The sequence below is a fragment of the Coffea arabica genome, chromosome 4c (assembly GCF_036785885.1).
Source record: "Coffea arabica cultivar ET-39 chromosome 4c, Coffea Arabica ET-39 HiFi, whole genome shotgun sequence".
Lineage (NCBI taxonomy): Eukaryota > Viridiplantae > Streptophyta > Magnoliopsida > Gentianales > Rubiaceae > Coffea > Coffea arabica.
Genome location: NC_092316.1, coordinates 5,924,321 through 5,944,271, shown reverse-complemented (window position 1 = coordinate 5,944,271; position 19,951 = coordinate 5,924,321). Strand labels below are relative to the sequence as shown.

General features: G+C 37.8%; 3 protein-coding genes across 3 annotated transcripts; all 3 read left to right on the top strand.

Annotated features, from left to right (window-relative positions):
* Positions 1 to 466: 466 nt before the first annotated feature.
* Positions 467 to 1,387, top strand: LOC113740134 (protein ASPARTIC PROTEASE IN GUARD CELL 1-like). The gene has a single exon (XM_027267645.1). It carries the CDS (start codon positions 467 to 469, stop codon positions 1,385 to 1,387), a length of 921 nt encoding a protein of 306 aa, XP_027123446.1.
* A 4,484-nt stretch (positions 1,388 to 5,871) lies between these two features.
* LOC113739714 (uncharacterized) lies at positions 5,872 to 9,446 on the top strand. Its single transcript, XM_027267024.2, has 5 exons — positions 5,872 to 6,021; positions 6,169 to 6,219; positions 6,618 to 7,849; positions 8,776 to 8,952; positions 9,052 to 9,446. The coding sequence occupies exons 2-5, from the start codon at positions 6,210 to 6,212 to the stop codon at positions 9,262 to 9,264; spliced, it is 1,632 nt and encodes a 543-aa protein (XP_027122825.2). The 5' UTR covers positions 5,872 to 6,021; positions 6,169 to 6,209; the 3' UTR covers positions 9,265 to 9,446.
* A 7,581-nt stretch (positions 9,447 to 17,027) lies between these two features.
* On the top strand, positions 17,028 to 18,709 carry LOC140005199 (protein ASPARTIC PROTEASE IN GUARD CELL 1-like). The gene has a single exon (XM_072045731.1). The coding sequence runs from the start codon at positions 17,073 to 17,075 to the stop codon at positions 18,549 to 18,551; it is 1,479 nt and encodes a 492-aa protein (XP_071901832.1). The 5' UTR covers positions 17,028 to 17,072; the 3' UTR covers positions 18,552 to 18,709.
* Positions 18,710 to 19,951: the final 1,242 nt, after the last annotated feature.

Genomic DNA, 19,951 nt, shown 5'->3' with positions numbered 1-19,951 from the left:
GACTGCCGAAGTGAAGATCCGAACTGAGCTGGGTTCGGCAGGACGAGCTGTTTGGACGTCTGACCTGCACGTGAACGAGCTGTGGGGCTAAGTCCCCTGGAGCAACTCCGACGATCAAGTCAGAACGAGCTCGTAAGTAAAAAGAGTAGAGATTGCACTATGAATAGCGTACCTTATGTTTCTTCTTGGCATGGTATTTATAGAACGCAAGGTGGTAGTTTCCTGGTAGGACAAGGAGTCCTTACAGGGGAGGAAAACGGCTCCTAGGGCTCCATGACATGGTCTTGAAGGCGCGGACCTCGCGGCCCATCAGGCCCATCAGCTTGAGGGGCGGCGCTCGTATGGACCTGTGAGCCGACATGGCGCCCTAGCCCAGCTCCTCCTGTCCGAGCTCTTGGGCCGGACCGACGTGTGTGTGGACCTGACCGATGTGCTCCTGGAGCCCACCACACCTACCCTGCGATTCATGCTACGCCCAACCCGATCCAATCTTCGACCCACCGGATCCTCATCTTACAGCCCTTTATCCTGCACATCGCAGCAGTGCACCTCCTTGAGCCCGAATTACAAGTGCGGCCGAAACAAAGCTTGCATCTATGAAGCGTTGTACTGGGATAATTCCGCCAGTATTGGAGAATTTGCCACTGAAACGGTGTCGTTCGGGAGTTCGGGTTCGGTCCAGAAAGTGGCTATCGGGTGCGGGCATGAGAATCAAGGCCGATTTGGCAAGGCAGCTGGCATACTTGGCCTTGGGGGCACTGCAGTAGGCATTCCTTCTCAAATTCAAGCGAAGTCTTTCTCCTACTACCTCGTGGATTTGGACTCCAGCTCGTCCTCAACTCTTGAGTTTAACTCAGCTCCACCCGGTGACTCAATCCTCATTCCTTTGATTATGAACCTAAAATCTGAGATTTATTACTACGTGGAACTCACGGGGATCACTATTAATGGAGAACAAATGCCCATTCCTGCATCGGATTATCAAATAGGAGAAGATAGGCGTGGGGGGATCATCGTTGACTCGGGTACCACCATATCGGCGTTGCCAGCTCAGGTATATAACTCGGTCCGAGACACCTTTGTTAAGTACGCTAAAAACTTGCCTCCCGCCGGTGCGGTCGGTGATCTCGACACTTGTTATGATCTATCCTCTATGCCCACCAGAGATGGCTTCCCAATGATATCGTTTCAGTTCTTCGGAGGCAAGACGTTGCCGCTGAAACCTCAAAATTACCTGTTTCGTGCTGGTTCCGGCGGCACGTTCTGTTTGGCTTTTAAGACCACTTCTCAAAGTGTCTCAATAATCGGCAACACGCAGCAGCAGGGGTTTCAGGTTACTTACGACCTTGCCAACAAGATGTTTGGTTTCAGACCAAATCAATGTTAAAAAGCATATATGTGTTGATTTGATTTCAACCCAAATAAAATGCTGTTTATGAAAACATACTTCTAATATTGTTTAAACAATAACATGGGTACTTGGTAATCTCTTTATTAGATGTCTTTTAAGATATTTTATTTTTTTTTTCTGGAGACAACAACTGTAGTATATCCTAATCTATCCTACACTTGGGAAGGGGTGGATCTAAGGAGATCCAGGGGTAATTCGGAGGGAACTGAACTATTATCGGACCAAATGGGTGCACTACGCACCCGCCTGAATATTTTGAAGTAAATTCACGTTGAACCACCATCAGACCAAACAAGTACACTACGCACCTGCCTAGATTTTTTGAAGCAAATTCACATTTTAATCTGACAATTCGTGAAAGGTAAGGTTTGAACCCTTGTTTTCCACCCCACCAAGTCTTAAAGGCTGATGGCCACTGTCAAGCCTTTAAGAATTTTTTGTTGTTTGGACATCACCTTGGCTGAAAGAATTGGAATTCAAAAACTTAGCACATAGTCTGATCTGACGATGACAACAATATATCGTTAGTATAACACATAGACCCCGTTATATTGGAAATGCACGATTAAATCTTTTGTCTACTAATTCAATATAAAAATGACATGAGTTATTTCCAAGGGATTAAATCAAGTCACTTCTTAGTGTTAAAGATTGAATTGAGATTTTTTTTTAAAGTATAACGAGGCGACTTGAGTAGTTTAGCCAAAATAATCATGGGAGTTGTCAAACAATTAAGGCCTTCACAATCAAAAGTTTAAAATGCTGACAATCATGATTTAATTCACTTCAAGCTAATTGAGTACATATTTTCATATAAAATACTAGAATAAAGTCAGCTCTACATGTGATGATTGTTCAAGTTGCATAGCCAAGCGTCCGGATACCTGCTTGATAGTGTGCATTTGAAGTAGGGATGGCAATGAGGGTGGGTTACGGGCACCCGCCCCATGGGGGCTAATGGGGAGGGGGTTGGGAAGGGGGGTGGGCCGGTGGGGAGAATTTCCCCTCCCCCCCCCGCTTAGAAACGGGGCGGGGGAGTGTATCCCCGCCCCATCCCCCACCCCGCCACCCGCTTTAAAAAAATAAATATATAAAATATATGTATATAATTATATATAATATATAATTTAATTAGTTACAAACTTATGATAATAATATTATTAGTTATATGTATTATATGATGTCTATTAGTATATATAATATAATTGATATTATTAATTATACTAATAATTATATATGTGTACTAATACGAATTATTAATTGGTTATACTAAATTTACTAATACATTTATACTAAATCCCTAATTACACTTAATACAATAACATTTTTTTCTTAAAAAAAGCACAAGTACAATAATGATTTAGTGATTGTATTTGTGCCAAAAGTGAAAACTTGATTACTTTAGTTATATTTATTTCATCATGTTGGATTGTATTCAAATAATTTTTGTTTGATTGTTTTTATAAGTTTCAATTGTAAAATTACAATGAATAATAATTTGATGATGTGTTGATATTTTAGTACTTGATTATTTGCTAAAATTTAATCATAATAAAATTATATAACAAATTTTTATTAGCCCCGCGGGGGAAACAGGACGGGACGGGGGGAGCGTGGGACGGGGGATGGGGTGGGGACGGGGGGAGTTTGTAGGCAGTGGGGCGGGGGATGGGAGAGGGGTCCTCCGGCCCAACCCCGCCCCGTTGACATCCCTAATTTGAAGCGTACCAATGAAACGCCAAATTGCTCTAGTCTATCAAACGAGTACTTTAGACTATGGGTCTGTTTGGAAGGTGAGTTTTTTGGGTGTTTATACAAAACTTTATTGTAGATCACTAGAGAAGTTGTAAAAAAACTTTTGTAAGATGAAAATTTTTTTTTGAAATCTTTTCCTTTTTCTTTCTTTCTTTTTCTTTTTTCTTTTTCTTTCTTTCTTTCCTTCCTCCCTTCCCCCTCTCCTGGTCCCTCTTCCAAAACTGCCTCTGCAAACACATACAAACTTTTTTTTTCTCCTCTCCCCCCTCCCTCTCCCTCCCCTGCCACCCTTTTCCTCCCCTTGCCCCCACTACTGCCCTCTGCCTACCATCCCTTTCCTTCCCCCTCTGCCCGCCACTCCCCTTGGCCCATCACCCCTCCCACTCCCTCCCTCGCCACCCCCTCTGCCCACCATCCCTTTCCTCCCCTCCCCGCGCCACCCCCTCTGCCCCTTCCCGCTTCTCACTATGCCTGATTTCTTTCTTTTTTCACATTTTCCCTCTCCCTCTCCTCTCCTTGCTCTTGCCGGCAGATGAAGCAGCGAAATGATTTTTTTTTTAGGCAAGTTTCCTTCTCCCCCTCTTCGCCCCTTCCCCCGCCACCCTCACCCCTCCCCCGGTGCGATCTGGTCTCGCGACCAGATCGTCCAGAGGGGAAGAGGAAGGGTGGTGGGGGAGGAGTAGGGGAGACGCAGGGAGAAAAAAAAAGATAGAGGGGAGGATGGCAGGGGAGGAAGAGGGGGAGAGGGAAAAAGGAAAAAAAAAAAAAGAAGACCGGCACCAGAAGAGGTGATCGGCGCCGGAACCGACGGCGGAGGTGGTGGCCGGCGATGGAGGTGGTGGTGGGGGAGGAAGAAGAAGAAAAGGGGAAGGGATTTTTTTTTTTGTTTTAGATATTTTAAGTGTGTAGGTTAAAAATTTTGATAAGTTTTTGGGGTTCCTGTAGCAAAAGTTGTTAAAAATTTAGTATAATACAAACTTGCTAAAAAACTAGACTTCCAAACAGGCCCTATAATCTTTGTTACCGTTCTCATTTTACAATTTTATTAGGTATTGCTTTTCTTAAACCAAAATTATAGTTTTTGTGAGTAAATAAAATACTTAACATCATATATTCATATGAAAAGAAGTTATCAATTTAATTGCTTTTTGGCTTTCGTACAACTCATTTCACTTTTTCCTTTTCTAAAAACAAAAGTCAAAAAAATTAGGATTTTGGATTTTTTTTTTTACAGAAATTCCTTGAAGTTTTTTTGCAGAATTTTTTTTTATATTTTTCATGATCATATTTTTCAAATACTTATTTTTATCTCACATACATCAAATTAATATAGTATATTTTTTCTACTAAAAATCCAAAAATCTATTTTTCAAAAGAGGTTATTAAATATAATGCCAGAATAATAGACAAATAAAAATAATTCAAAAACATTTCATCCATATAATATATAAAAAATAACTCAAAAATATACACAAAAAATTTTAAAAAATAAATTATATAACATTTTCCACCCATCACCACTACCCACCACCGCCACCATCTCTGCCCACTACCGCCACCATCCCTGCCCACCACCACTACCCTTATTCCCTCCCTCCTCCTTTCTTCTCTCTCTCCCTGTTCCTCCACCCCTTCTCCCTTCCCACTTCCTCTTCCCCTCTCCTTTCCCGCCACCCCTCCCATTTCTTCCTTCCTCAATTTCTCGAGACCAGATCAAGGCGTCTGGTTGCGAGTGCATGTGTTTTAAAACTCGGACCGGACTGGCCGGTTCGATCGATCGAACCGGGAACCGGTCAAGTGTCCTGTCCAAGTTATGCTTAAAAATCGGGTAAGTAAAAATCCGGTAAAAAATCGGGTTTGACCGGGAAAAAACCGGATTTTTTGGTTCAATTAACATTTAAAAAAAAAATAAAACTTTTTCAACATTATGTTTTGATCCCTAGATTGTTAAAAATTATTAAAATATTTCAAATATTTCATACTTTATCAATATTTTCTTAAAGTTTGGTATTATTTTTCAATTAAAGTCCATAATTCTAATTCTAAACTTGTTAATGCTCATTAAATAATATAATTTGTTACTTGATTGTTCTAATTTTTTTGTATTTTCTTATTAAATATATTTAAAACATCAAATATATATGAATATACCTTTATTAATATTAACATGTTATTAGGTATTTTACATATAATATTTAATTTTTAAATAATTTTTATTTATGACGTCATCCGGTTCAACGCCTATTGAACCCGATTGAACCCATTGACCCCTGACCCCTGAATTTGATCGAGTCAATACCCGGTTCGATTTCTGAAAACATAGGTTGCGACTAGAGGCTGCAATCTAGTCGCTGTTAGAAGGTCACAACTTTCTGGCTGCGACCAGATCGCAGCCTTTGGTCACGGCTAGATTGAGGGAGGGAGGGAAGGGGGAAGAGGGAAAGAGAAAAGAAAGGAGAAAGGAGTGGGTGGTGGCGATGGTGGGTGGAGGTGGTATTGGTAGTTGTGAGTGATAGTATTAATTTTTAAAAGGCATCTTAAAAATATTTTAATTTTAAAAGGTATCTTAGAATATATTTCAAACTCCCTCAAAAACATTACAAAAAAAATTTATCGTAACAATTTTTTAGATACACGGTTGTAGTAAAATATTTCAAAAATATTCTCAAAATAGTCAATCCAAACAGAGCCAAAAATATTTTGTTAAGGAAAACTAATGAAAGAAACTAGCAGCCTGCCACTTAACTGCGTATATTCACAGCTTCACGCTATCTAGCGTCTCTATTCTCTCGCTGCCGTCGTCTACATGTTCCGGGAATTGGGGCTAAATTACAGAGGCTATTAATTATTTTCAGGTACTTTTGGTTATCCTTTTGATCATGCTTTATTTTCTGCTCAACATTTTAATTCGCAAAGTCAGCTGGAATTTGCAATCTTCTTATGGCCTGCTTAATTTAAATTGATTTCCTCGCTAACTTTATAACATTTACTGATATAATCAGTTTCGCCTTCGGGATTCAAGGTCTTTGCCGGGTTGCCCTTCATGGAATCAGGTACTCTTTGTGAACTTTCTTTCTGTAAATGCTTCATTTGCTTAATTGTTATAATCCTACACCATTTAGTCTGATTACTTTATAATCATGAATGGATGAAGACTTTTGATTTTGATTAGCATATAATTGTAGTGAATCAGCACGTTGGAGTTCGAATTTGTGTATGATCGTCAATAAATAAGGAACTGTTTGAGTTTAAAATTAGCGCATAACTTTGATAATCCAGCACGTTTCAGTTCATATTAGTGTATAATTATGAATGAATGATGAACGTTTGAGTTCTAATTAGTTCTGTTTTAATTATCCAGCATATTTGAGTTGGAATTAGTTTGTAAATGAGTGAATGATGAAATTTGAGTTCTAACTGGTCAATGTACGCTTTTGTTGGTTAATAATAGAGGAACGTGAGCAGGAGAGATCTGGTTTGGAGATTGCCCCTTTGGACTTCATCTCACGGTTGCCTGATTCCGTGATTCATCACATTTTATCTTATCTGCGTGCCAGAGATGTTACCTCTACTGCAATATTGTCAAAGACTTGGAATCGCACCTGGTCCACTTATCCTTATCTTGTATTCCACTTTTTCTATGATAATTCAGTCACAGAACGACAGCAATTTCTTTGTGACGTGCATATAAAAAAGCGAAAACATGATTTCTTGATTCTTGCTGGAAATTCCATCTGTCGGCGCTTGCAACTAGATTTTTGCATACAAAGATTTCAATTGTATATTGACTTCCCTGATATGGAGTTGTTGACGCCTAATATGGACCAATGGATTGGTATAGCAGTAGACAGGACTGCTCCAGAACTTGCTGTTTGTATTGATAGTTTGTCGGGCTCAGATAGATATTTTTATAGCGTTCCGCAATCGGTTTTGCTTGCTAGCTCGCTAAAAGTTTTAAGCTTATGTGGCTGTAGATTTGAGAGTGGATTGGATATCAAACTTCCACATCTACAGAAGCTTTCTTTATCTCATTCTTGTTTCACTGACAAGTTTTTATTTCACCAAATTCTCTCTGGGTGTCCCGTGATAGAGTATGTGAAAGTGTCATTTTGTAAATGGATGGACACACTTCTCTCAGTTTCAAGTTTATCTCACTTGAAGTATTTTGAGTTCCTGTACTGTGATGGGATTGATAATGTTCAGATGGATGTGTCTGATCTTCATACTTTTTCGTTTGCACCATCCTTGGGAAACTGGCCCAGAAGTATTAACCTGGCTACTTGCAAAGCACTGAAGGAGTTGAAACTCAGTGGGGCAGGTGACACAGCTAACTTTTGGCACCAGGCGCTGACATTTCAAATCCAGGCCCTTGAAGTCTTAGAGTTTCGAAGTTGCCATGGGTTGGGGAGTATCAGAATTTCAAGCCAAAGGCTTAAGAGACTGGCCTTTAGAGATTGTCGTCACTTTTCAGGTGCTGAAATTGACACTCCAAATTTAGAGTGTTTTGAATGCTGCAACTGTGACAATCCTTTTATTCCCATCAAAGCCTCAGATGATATCAAGATACACTTAAGATTTTCCCTTAGTGGAAAAACGGTTGATTGGGTGGTTAAACTGAATCAATTTTTGTCGAAGTTAAGATTTTTTCAGGATCTCAAGTTTATCGTCTATCATCGTTCTAAGGTACACTCTTTTCTATTCCTATTCAGCTTTTGTGATCTTTAGTAGTTTTATCCTCTTCTTTCCTTAGAATGCTATTGACTTCTTGAGAATGAAGAAGTGCATGTGCACAGCTATGCTTTTAAGGGCATATTGCATTTTCATTTTTGGAGCTTATTTTCATAGGTTTCTGGAGATCAGATACCTCCAGTCACATGTTCCTGCATGGATCTCTGCATAACAGATATGTTATACCAGTTTGGTAGTATTTGAGTCTCTCTGGGATGCAAAAGAAAAAAGATGAATACATACTGCTATGTACTTTCTAATTGCCTTGAATCCATCTGTACAGATGAGAAAAGTATGTTATTCACCTTTAACATTCTTAGACTTGAACTTCAGACAAATGTGTCCTTTTTGAAACATTAAATTATTCCTAGTTTATTGTCTTTGATCTCGATTTTTCAACTTGATGCTTAGTTCCTTAAAGGCAATTTTTAAGTAGGGACCATTGTGGTCATCTTGCATCAGTAGGCTGACTCCTGGAAACAATTAATACTCCTTCAGAATTATGTTAGGCAGCGTTACAAGTGCGTTCAACTGCAGAATTATTGAGAAATTCGTTGGAGAATTTCATCGAAATACAGAAAAAATGGAAAATGGGAACTTAACCTACCGTCCATTAAATTTTATGAAGCTCGTAGGTTTCATATTCCTAATAAGAGAAACTCATGTAAAACAAACAAATTGGTATCTTGTATGTGTTAATTGGCCTTCCTATTTGTGTAAGAAGGCAATTGAATAAATTAATCTGGAATATGCAGTGAAAATCGAGGCGGAGCTTATTTTTTGATGCATATGATACCCTATTTGTTATCCAATTTATGCATTTTTTCTGGATTGTTTCTCTTATTTATTCTTGACATGTTTAACTCTTAATGCTTCTGCAGAACATGATTATTCACGAAAAACTGAGTGAGATCCGCTTTTCTTCTCTCTGCCATTTAATGCGTCCGAAATGTATATGCATATCATCGAAGAGCTACAAAGATCTTGTGGATGAATTGTTTCCGTCAGTGTGCCCTAAATCGTTATTTGCCATGTACTGTAGCACCAAAGTGATTGAGGTACGTCAGCTTGCATTACCCTTTGGTGTTGCTTATATGCAAATTTGCCAATTGCTTTTGCTTCAGTTTGGTAATGTATTTGCCTTACGTGCATCTCAGATATTGTCACAGAAGATGAAGGATCTTAGAAAAGACTCAACTTTGCTCCACAAATTAGTTGGTTTTGAGGTGATTTTGTCTAAAGATGCAAAGCATCCAAGTGATCCTGCCACAGAATACTTCATACAAGCACACTCAACTGCTCGTTTCGAGATTGCCACAGTTATATTAAACTGGAAGTATAATGTCTACAAACACAGCGTGACATTATAGGCTCGAGTAGTATCGCATGATTTACTGCATTGGTGTGTTGTACTATTAAATGTATGTTCTGCAATACACTGATGATTTAACTTTTCTTTTTTCTTTTGTAAAAGATTAATCTATAGAATTGTACTACTGATAACTTGATGACTGATGATGATTAAAGAGGGACTATCTTTAGGTGCTTGGAAGTAGGGCTGTTCGTGAATCGAGTCGCTCGCGAACCGATTGTGAGTGGCTCTAATACGAGTTCAACTTAAACTCGGTCAATTCGCTCGCGAGAGGCTCGAGTACGTTGACTCAAACTCGAGCTCGAGTTCAAAAATATTAAGCTCGTTGGCTCGCGAACTCGATTATATATATATTTTTTATTTTTTATTTTAATAGTAAAATTACATATATATTTCTAATATTTTATTATTTGTTAAAAAATTATTATTTTATTTATTTTTAAAAATAAAATAATTATTTTTTTAAAAAATAAAAAAATTATTATTTTATATATTTTTTAAGCTCGAGCTCAAGTTTGATATTTTGAACTCGTCGAGCTCGAATTTGAGTTTTATAAAATTAATTGGAGGCTCGACTCGATTCAATTCGACTTGTTTGCACCCTTACTTGGAAGCGCTTATAAGATTGGTGGTAACCATTCCTGTTTATAGTAAAATGGGAATGACTTCAGTTATAATCTCTAGGCAGTTCCTATTTGATAATCCAATTTAGCACTTAAATTTCATGGATTCAGATCTTAACATATTCAAACCGTTTGATAATAACAAATTAAACATCTGAATTAATTAAATGACATTGAATTTTTTAGGCAAAATTTGTTTTCAAAATTAAGTGATAGGTTATTCACTTATCACTGAATGTAATATGCACTCAAATATATTAAATTTAATATTTAACAATTCAATAATTTAATGAATTCATACTTCAGCTTTCAGATTTTATGTGGGAAACTAAGGAACAAATGGCGCTAGTAACTCTTAGCCATAGCATGATGAAGTCAGATCGTTCTTTGAATCTAAATCCATGCATTGCTGTCCTTGTGATGCACTTTTCTTTTTAGATATGATTTCAATTGCTTCGCTGTCCTTTTGAACGTTGAATCCAACTCTAACAGGATTTGAACGTGTTTGCATGAAAATTAGACTAACAACGACGCTAATTAATTCCGCAAAAAACTAAGTAACGTCCAACAAAAATTCAATTCTAAATCCAATGCCACCAGATAAAGGCACTTGCAATTATATAATTAGTGTGTTGTTGGATCTTTTTAGACATTATGTGTTCATGTTATGCACTCAGGAGGAGCATTAATAGACAAATCATATTAAGTTGAAATTAGAGTTTCAGCAACAACAAAAGCCGCAAAAAATAAACACTCTTTCTCCACACGTATATACCGTCACACAAAAACAAGGGATATAATTATTATGAACTTTGAGAAAAACTGAAACTAGAATAAGAATTAGGGATTCAAACACTATTAGATCCTCTGAGCATTCCTTCAATTCAGCATGCAATTTACATGAAATTGAAAAGGCAAAAACATAAAAATTCATTGAACGGGTCAAGAATTTTTAGTTATTAACCAAAAAAGTAAAACTTTTTTTTAAAAAACTCGAAAAGAGCAAGAAAAATCAATTTGATAGTAGCCGTTAACGTTTCGAAATATAACTTTAAACTTTCAAAGTCTAACCAGGATACTCATGAACTTGTGAGTGCCTGCTGACTATTATGCTATTACAGCTTCAGCTTAATGCAAAATAATGTAGAGAAAATGATTATTCGGCTTAATTGCATAAACCTAGGAAGAACAGTCGAATGTAACTCAACCTGCGTTTTGTCGAAATAAACCTGGGATGCAGCATATACAAGCTTGTAGATTTTTTGTTACCTTCCATTGTCCTTTTCGTCAAAACCCAAGTAATTTTCTTCCAGTTGGAATAAATTTCTCTAGAACTCTAAGCTGTTCAGCAATTTTGACAAAAGAAAATGAGAGACAAAGTATGAACCAAAAGGAGGCCACCATTACATTTGAAGGCAGGTTCAGAACTCCAAGGGAAAGGGAACAGCCTGTAAAAGGCATTTTTCTCCAGAAAAATTTTACGTTTTTCATGAACATATTTTCTAATCACATTTTTACCTCACGTATTTTCTAATCACTATAGTATATTTTTTTAACAAAACTCCCAAAAATAGCAATCCAAACGGCCTCTGATAGTCCCACTCGTCAAATTTTCAGCTCCCCTCAACTAACCACAAGCATTTTTTTTTTAATCTACAACGTATGTGCATGGAGAAAACACCCAAGAAAAATTTATGCCAAAAATCCATCTCTGTTTTAAAATAAAAAATGGGAAAATGGTGGGCAAGTGTAATATGGTGAAAAAGAATAGATGTTACTCATCAAAATCTGATTGTTGTTGGCCTCCAATAAAGACAGCATGGCAAGCTCAATGGAGGGTCAAAGATTGTCACCCAAAACCTCAAATCCAAAAAGGCCCCAAAAGCAATATTCATCATGTAACATTGTAACCCTCTCATTTACAAGTGAACAAAAGATAGCTTATGCCCAAAAAAAAAAAAAAAAACTTATGCATTTTTTTTTCTTTTGAAGAAAAAAAAATGAAAAGCCAGGATTACAATTTAGAATTCAAACATAATTAAGAGTTTTAATCATTGCTTACAGTCAACAAGCAATTTACATGAAAGTGACAAGGCCAAATGTCAAAATAAAAAAAATTCATTAAACGGATAAAGAATTTTTGACTATCAAGTGATCTAATATGACTCGTTATTTAAAAAAAAAAAAACAATTTGTCGGGAAGTAGCCGTTTAAAGTCTGAAAATAGGACTTCAAAATTTTCACACTGTAACACATTTGTGAGCCTATGCTGGCATTTTTGCGGGATCTCTGAATACAAATCACGAGTTAGAACTATTTTTCATCAATTTCGTCCACTGTTAACTTATTTCATGTTAGAGAAAAAAAATGAAAATAGCATGAGTAATTAAATTTGGTCTTGACTTCCAAGTGTATTTAAGGGATCCACTCATGCACCATTTACTCTTTCTCCCATTCCCAAACAATTCACATCTCCCTGAGCCCAACCCCCCGCAGCCGCTCGCTGGTCATAAGTTTGCAGGTATTCATCCTCTTCTACATGGAAATTTTTCTTAAGGAAAGAGATTAATCACAAAGAAAAAAAAAATACCCAGTCTGACATTGAATTGGAGCAAATGTCTCAGTTTTATTGAAATGAAGCAGTTGAATTTCTTGATTTTTGAGATTCCACCTCGATTGTACTTAGGTTGCCTGCATGCCATCCCCATGTGGTAAGATTAGAATTGATTTTTAGGAATTGATCTTGATTGTTTAGGGATTACAGACTTCTATGACAAAATCCTAATTGGATTTTGATTGAAATCCAATTCCCACTGCTTGAAATACATTTCTGCGCATGATTTTTTTCATAGGATCTATTTATCTTCATCTGTTTGTGATTGTTTCTGCACATGATTTCTTATAGAATCTATTTATCTTCATCTGTTATGTTGATCATCCTGGCAGAGGATCATGGTTTTGCTAAATTAAGACTCCTGTTTCATTATTCAAACACTTTTTTTTTAAGCCAAGTTTGACTTGTTCCATTTTTTTGCCTCCTCCATTTTTTCCCCTGTCATCATGCTGTAATCCGTAACTGTACCTGCCCTGGTCTAAATGTTGTCGTTGTTTTGGGAGTTTCACTGCAGAAGAATTGAAGAGGAGAAATGGAGGGATTTCTAAAGATCCTTTGTCATCAGAGAATAAATAATTTATTTGTTTATTTTTGTCGAGCCTTTGAAAAATGCGGGAAAAAAGATCGTTAGTTTAAACTTGCGAATTTCCCAACTTTGCCCTTGCGGAACTATTGGAATATGATGCAACAAAATAAAGGGAAAATCGAGTAACTTCTTCTTTTCTTTTCACTGCCAAACTAACGAAAGGAACTTGAATTTGTTCTCTATCACTAGAATTCCCAAATAGATGAATTTTGATTAGATGGGAAGGGGTAACGAACAATTAACAAACTCAACAAATGAACAGCGGTATAGATTGACATCTAATGATGCAGTTTTTCTCATTTTTGAATGATCATGAATAATTGTAAAAAATTAGTTTACTTTCTTGAAAAATGACTAGTGATAAGGGCCCACCCGAAGTATGTAATTTAGGAACAATCATTTTTTATATGAAAGAATTTAGTATAAAATTTTCATGAACAAAAAAAAAAAACTTTGACCTTTTAAAAATTTTTTGAATGAAATTTTAATTAATTTGGTGGTTACATATTTGCAAATGGTTATGGGTGAAAATTAGTGATTACATTGGTTGGTAATATGTGATTAGATGGTAAAGTTATAATTCAATGATTGTAAAAAGTTAAAAATCTAAAAAGTGACCCAAACAAAAAAAAAATTCCACTGCAAATTCAATGCTCTCCCTTTATATATAATATATAGTATAGATACTTTTGAAGTTTACATGATCATCCAAGTCGTGATTGCGCCGCCATTCTACACTACTATTCCGACTAGATGTGGATAATTTTTTTTTTTTAGAACACTTTTCTCGCTTTAATTTCAATTTTGCTTTTTTTGTTTGAAGAAAAAAAAAGAGATGTCTAAACTTGAATTTTGAAGATCTTATTCTAACGTAATTCTTACTAATGCAGGAAGTATTACTAAGGTTTCTTTTGATATTTGTCTATCATGGAACCAGGTAGTCTTTACGAATTCACTAAGTTCTTCAATCAGTACCCTTTGACATGGACTACTAATGAAATATCATTAATTTCATTTTGTTGGTCATTGACAGGAAACGAGGTGCAACCTAAGACTACTCGGAAGGATGCGAACCTTAATCACTTCTCCCGGCTGTCTGATTCGATCATTCATCACATCTATTCGTTTTTACCCACCCGAGATGTTGCCTGCACCTCCATCCTGTCCAAGTCCTGGTATCGTATTTGGACCCTTTATTCATTTGTTGTCTACCATTTTATCTGCACTACGTCGGACCAGGTCGAAGAACAAGAAGAAAAAGGAGTAGGATGGGTTCAAGAACGTGGTGCAGAGGTTCCTTGTCCAACGTTTGACTGTACTGGCAGTGGCAGCAGAAAAGGCCATTTCCTGTCAATGGCAGGAAAATTCATCAGACGGCGCTTTATAGAAAACTTAAATATACAGAGATTCCAATTGTATATTGACTTCCCTAAGATGGGCTCACTGGCTCCAAGATTGGATCTATGGATTGATTATGCAATGATGAGGACTGTGCCAGAGCTTGTTCTTCGCATTGACTGCTTCACCAGTGGTAAAGATGTTGGTCATCGCGTTAACGCTTTTTCAAATCGTCAAAGGCTCCATTATGCTATACCTCAATTTGTTGTTGAAGCTAGGTGGCTAAAAATTTTGGGCCTGAGTGGTTGTAGATTTGCAACTTGTTTGGACATCAAACTTCCCCAACTGCAGAGCCTTTCATTATGTCATTCCTGCTTTGATGATAAGTCTCTATTGGAAAGGTTTCTCCTTGGATGCCCACTGGTTGAGTATGTGAAGATATCATACTGCAGTTGGATGGACAAACTTCTCTCTGTCCCGAACTTACCTGAATTGAAGGATTTTGAGTGTTTGTTCTGTGATATGGTTGACATTATTCAAATCAATGCAGCTAAGCTTCGTACTTTCTCATTTGCGACATTGAAAGAAGTCAAAGAACTTTGGCCATTGACCATTGACTGGACAGCTTGTGCTACAGCACTGAAGGAGTTGAAGATATATGCGAATGGTGCCGCTGACATAGATATGTTAGAGACACCAATATCTCAGCTTCTCTTTCTTGAAACATTGGATATACGTGGCTGCAAAAGTTATGCGGGTTTCAAGATCTCAAACCAAAATCTCAAGAGATTGATCTTTAGAGATTGCAGTCACATGTCAGCTACTCAACTTGATGCTCCAAAGTTAGAGTTGCTTGAATTCAGCAACTGCGATAAACCTTTTCTTCCTTGCAATGCCTCGAACAAACTTCAGATTAACTTTAGTTTGTTCTTTAGAGGACATTCAATTGAGTGGCTTTTGCGATTGAAGTATTTTCACAGGACGTTAGAGCATTGGGAAGATTTGAAACTGATCGCCTATCCTGAACATCAGGTACTGCACTTCTTTCTTAACAACTTATCTAAGGTTCCGTGAATATGTTTTTGTTGCTTTACTTGATTTGAGAGTTATATGTGATGCCATTCGACAATGGACGTAAAAATCTTGAAATTATGTACCCCCCTCCCTTTTCTCTCTTCTCTATGCATGGGTTTCTGAGTTTCAATTCTTTTGCAGATGAAGATTACGGATGAGCTGCCAATCAAGGTTTGGTCTTCTATCCATCATCTAGTTCATTAAATATTCTTTTGAATATATAATCTCCTCGTTAATTTTTCGTTTCAAACTATACTTCCTAACCTAATGGAATTATTCTTGTGCAGGACATGGCTATTCATGACAGACTGAGTAAGGTAAGCTGTTCTTACCTTTTAATATATAAATTTAGATTAGTGATGCCCTCTTTATCGATGCATTCAAACTGCAATCATGTGGACGTATGATTTGTAGCATGCAAATTAAATAACTTTTGTACACATTAAAAAAAAATTTTGTTTCATTGCGTCGCATATTTACTCGGATTAGCTCGACCTGTGTACTAACCTTCCTTTGCTGATCATTTTCTTACCTGTATGTCAGTTTGTACTAGAAAAGGCCAGGGAACTTAGCAATAGTCCGGGCAAAGACCAGAGGCTAATCAGTTGCGAACTGGATACTTCTGAAGCAGTTGACTATCCACCGGATCCAGGCGCAGAAGTCTTTAATGTGAAACGCTCGAGTCCTGGCAGCAAGGCTTCTAAAATAACATTCTTGTGGAAGTATGATGCTTCCCAACAAAGGTTTATACTGTAGTCCAAAACTTTGGCTTAGAATTTCTGGGATTGAACTTCATTTTTCAGCTTGTTTTGATGTTTCATCTTTAACTTGTGTATTTAAGTTTTCTGGATTGGTACATACTATTTTTTTTTTTTTTTGATGTTTCATATTTGACTTGTATCAACTATTTAGATATAAGCACATACAATTCTTCATTTCAAAGTGGTATGTGTTGGTATTGATGGCTGAAAAGAAAGAAACAGGTTTAACATTTTGGGGATTAGCTGCAGTAAGGCATGCTTTGCTCCATAAGTACAAATACTTGTCATATATTTTGTCCATCCTAACAGTTATTGTGCTACGGCACCATCAACTCAAGTAGTTGGACCTTCACAATCAGCTCTAAGTTGGCGCCTAATAACACACAAGTTGTGGCATGGGCTGTAATTCATTTAGGTTTTGTCTAGACCTTAGATGAGGCACCATTCCAAATTTTGCTTTGTACCCCACCAACTTTGGTCCCTGATTGCCCCTAATCAGGTTACTTTTAGGTTGGATGTCTGCTGCATGTGAATCTTTTGCATCTGTCGCTTATGTCTGTTTATAAAGGATATTTTGACATATCATACAAGAATTTTACTACTACCGCTATCAGGATAGAAATTTTACAGGAGCCATGCAATAATTTGTTTTGTTCCAGAGGCCAGTGCCTTACTATTCTTGTGCTTTACTTGCATATTGTGAATTATCATACATGCATGTCTAGTTGCCTATAAAGCAAGTCCATTTCTCATTGCTTCCCTCCTGTGCATTCTGTCCCAAGGAAACCAGAAAACTACCCCCCCCCCCAAATGGCTCCAACTAAAACACCCTCCACTTTCAATGCCTTGTTCTTCTTCCTCTTCTTCATTTTAATCCTCTTCTCCATCTGCCACTCGTCTCTTGTTTATTCGCTTCCTCAAGAACAAGAAGAAAACCAACACTTTCAAGTCCTTAACGTGGCTGCCTCCATTCATAAAACTCTTCAACTCTTCTCAAAAGCGACTCCTCCGTCCCCCACCATTACCGCCGCCGCCTCCGCTGCTAATTCATCCGTGTTCTCAGTTTCTCTCCATCCACGCATTTCTGTGGTGAAACCCCACCACCAAAACTATTCTGCACTCACAGTATCCCGACTAGCCTACGACTCAGCTCGAGTCAAGTCCATCAACTACAAGCTTCAACTCCCTATTTCTCAAACCGTTCATCAAAGGCTCATCCAACCCGAGGACCTGCAATCCCCAGTAACCTCAGGGGAAAGCCAGGGAACCTTTGAGTACTTAGCCAGGGTCGGGCTGGGCCGACCCGTTAAAGAATTCTTCATGTCAATAGATACTGGAAGCGACGTTAGCTGGCTCCAGTGCCAGCCTTGTGACTCTTGTTACCAACAGTCCGACCCGATTTTTAACCCGTCCGGATCATCCACTTTTAATACCCTATCATGCTCTTCCCGGCAGTGTAATTCCCTTAAAATCAACGGTTGCACTGATGACGCGTGTCATTATTACGTGTCCTATGGGGATGGGTCATTTACGTCCGGGGACTTTGGCACGGAAACGGTGACATTTGGGAGGTCCGGTTCAGTTAGCAATGTTGCTGTCGGATGCGGGCATGATAATGAGGGGTTATTTTCTGGATCAGCCGGTTTAATCGGGTTAGGAGTTGGATCGCTGTCATTTCCTTCACAAATTAAAGCGACGTCATTTTCGTATTGTCTCGTGGACATGGACTCCCATTCATCTTCAACTCTCGAGTTCAACTCAGTTCCACCTAGTGGCTCAATCATTATTCCAATGGTTTATAACCCGAAATTCGATATATACTTTTATGTAGATCTCGTGGGAATTAGTGTTGCAGGAGAAAAATTGCCGATTCAACCCTCAGTTTTTCAGGTTGGAAGTGACGGAACCGGGGGAGTTATGGTTGACTCGGGAACAGTAGTGACTCGACTAGTGACTCGGGCATACGAGTCCCTGCGTGACACTTTTGCTAAGCATGCTAAGAACCTACATCCCACGAGTGGTTATTCTCTGTTTGATACATGTTATGATTTGTCCTCCATCCCTGATGAAGTGGAGGTTCCAACTGTGTCGTTTCATTTTTCTGGTGGGAAAACGTGGTCATTGAAGCCGAAAAATTGCCTAATCCCAGTTGATTCCAGGGGCAAGTTCTGCTTCGCTTTCGCTCCTTCAGACTCAATTTCCATCATTGGTAATATACAGCAGCAAGAGACGCGCATCAGTTATGATTTGGCCAAGAAACTAATTGGTGTCAGCCCGGATCAATGCTAAGGCTATATATAGCTGTTTCTCGATCGGAATTAAAATGCAATTAGGATTTAATACTGATAAAACTAGAATCTCAAATAACTTGGATTCTATTATTTATATGAATTGTACATTTATATTATAACAGATTAAGAGTGATATTCAAAACGTTAAAGAGCTCAGATCGAGTCCTTATTTTTATCAAATTAGCAAGGGAATGTCAGCACGACAATGCACAATATTTAGTGTCGATGTGTGTTTAATTATTTCAAAAAATTAAGGGTTTTAAACTGTGGAAGATTTGTGATAGCTACAATTTTGTGCAAATGATAATTGTACTAATTTTTGATATACTGATAAATTGTACACTAGTGAATCGATCTCATGTATACATTAATTACCCTAAAACATGAACTGTGGGTGTAATAAAGACTAAATCATCAAAGTTCTTCCAAAAAAAAAGTGTAAGCTTAGAACTTTCAAACGTACGTAACAGGTAACGCTGCTCTCATCAATCCTTGGAACAAATTTCTAACGATCACGTGAAGAAACTTTGGACGCTACTGAAAACTGAGGATTGAAGGGAAGAAAATATGTGGATTCTGTCTCCCTTGTATAAGCGATGGCGACTTCCCATGTTACTGATTCTTTTCTGCAACTTTTTCATGCATGTTCCATCGACACAAAAAGTAATTGTTGATTGGATAATCACTATAGCTTAATAGACCGAACAAGAATGTAACAGACACTGGCTCTGGCCTACATCACAATGTCTGTTTCTCGAGGATTACACTGTATATTTTGATCTCTATTTAGCTTATTCAAAACAAGACCGCAGTCCATAGCTACCACAATAGGTGAAAGTTCTGATGCAACCATACCATGTGGTTTTCGGTTTAGGAGTCGTTTTCTTGTGTTATGATGAGATGTTACATGGATTCTTGATCATTTTGGAACCATTCTCGTCATTTGCTTGGGTGGCAACTTGCATGGCTGGCTATTGTAAACTTGTATCCCTTTCCATCGACTTGCTTTCCAGTTGATTTCCCTTTTGCTATCATATGCTATTGATTTTCAATGGATATTCAATTTGCCGGAGTAGACGAGCCTGGCTAAATCGGGTCTTCGTTCACAAAATATTGGCCACTTTTACGTAATCAAAGGTCAGAAAATTAGTCAAAAAAGTTCAAGATATTATGCCATTATGTCAGTTCAAACACAAGGAGGGGGATAGACATGTCAATAGGTAGGACTTGGATTGGATCCCTTTGATCCAAATCCAAACATATTAAATTTAGTTACACTCAAACCCAAATTTTGAAATCCTTATAGGTTTGAAAAATAAATTGGAACCCAAATCCTCATGGGTTTAGGTATCTAATGGGTATCTGTAGGTATTTTTCTAAACATACAGTAAAGAACTA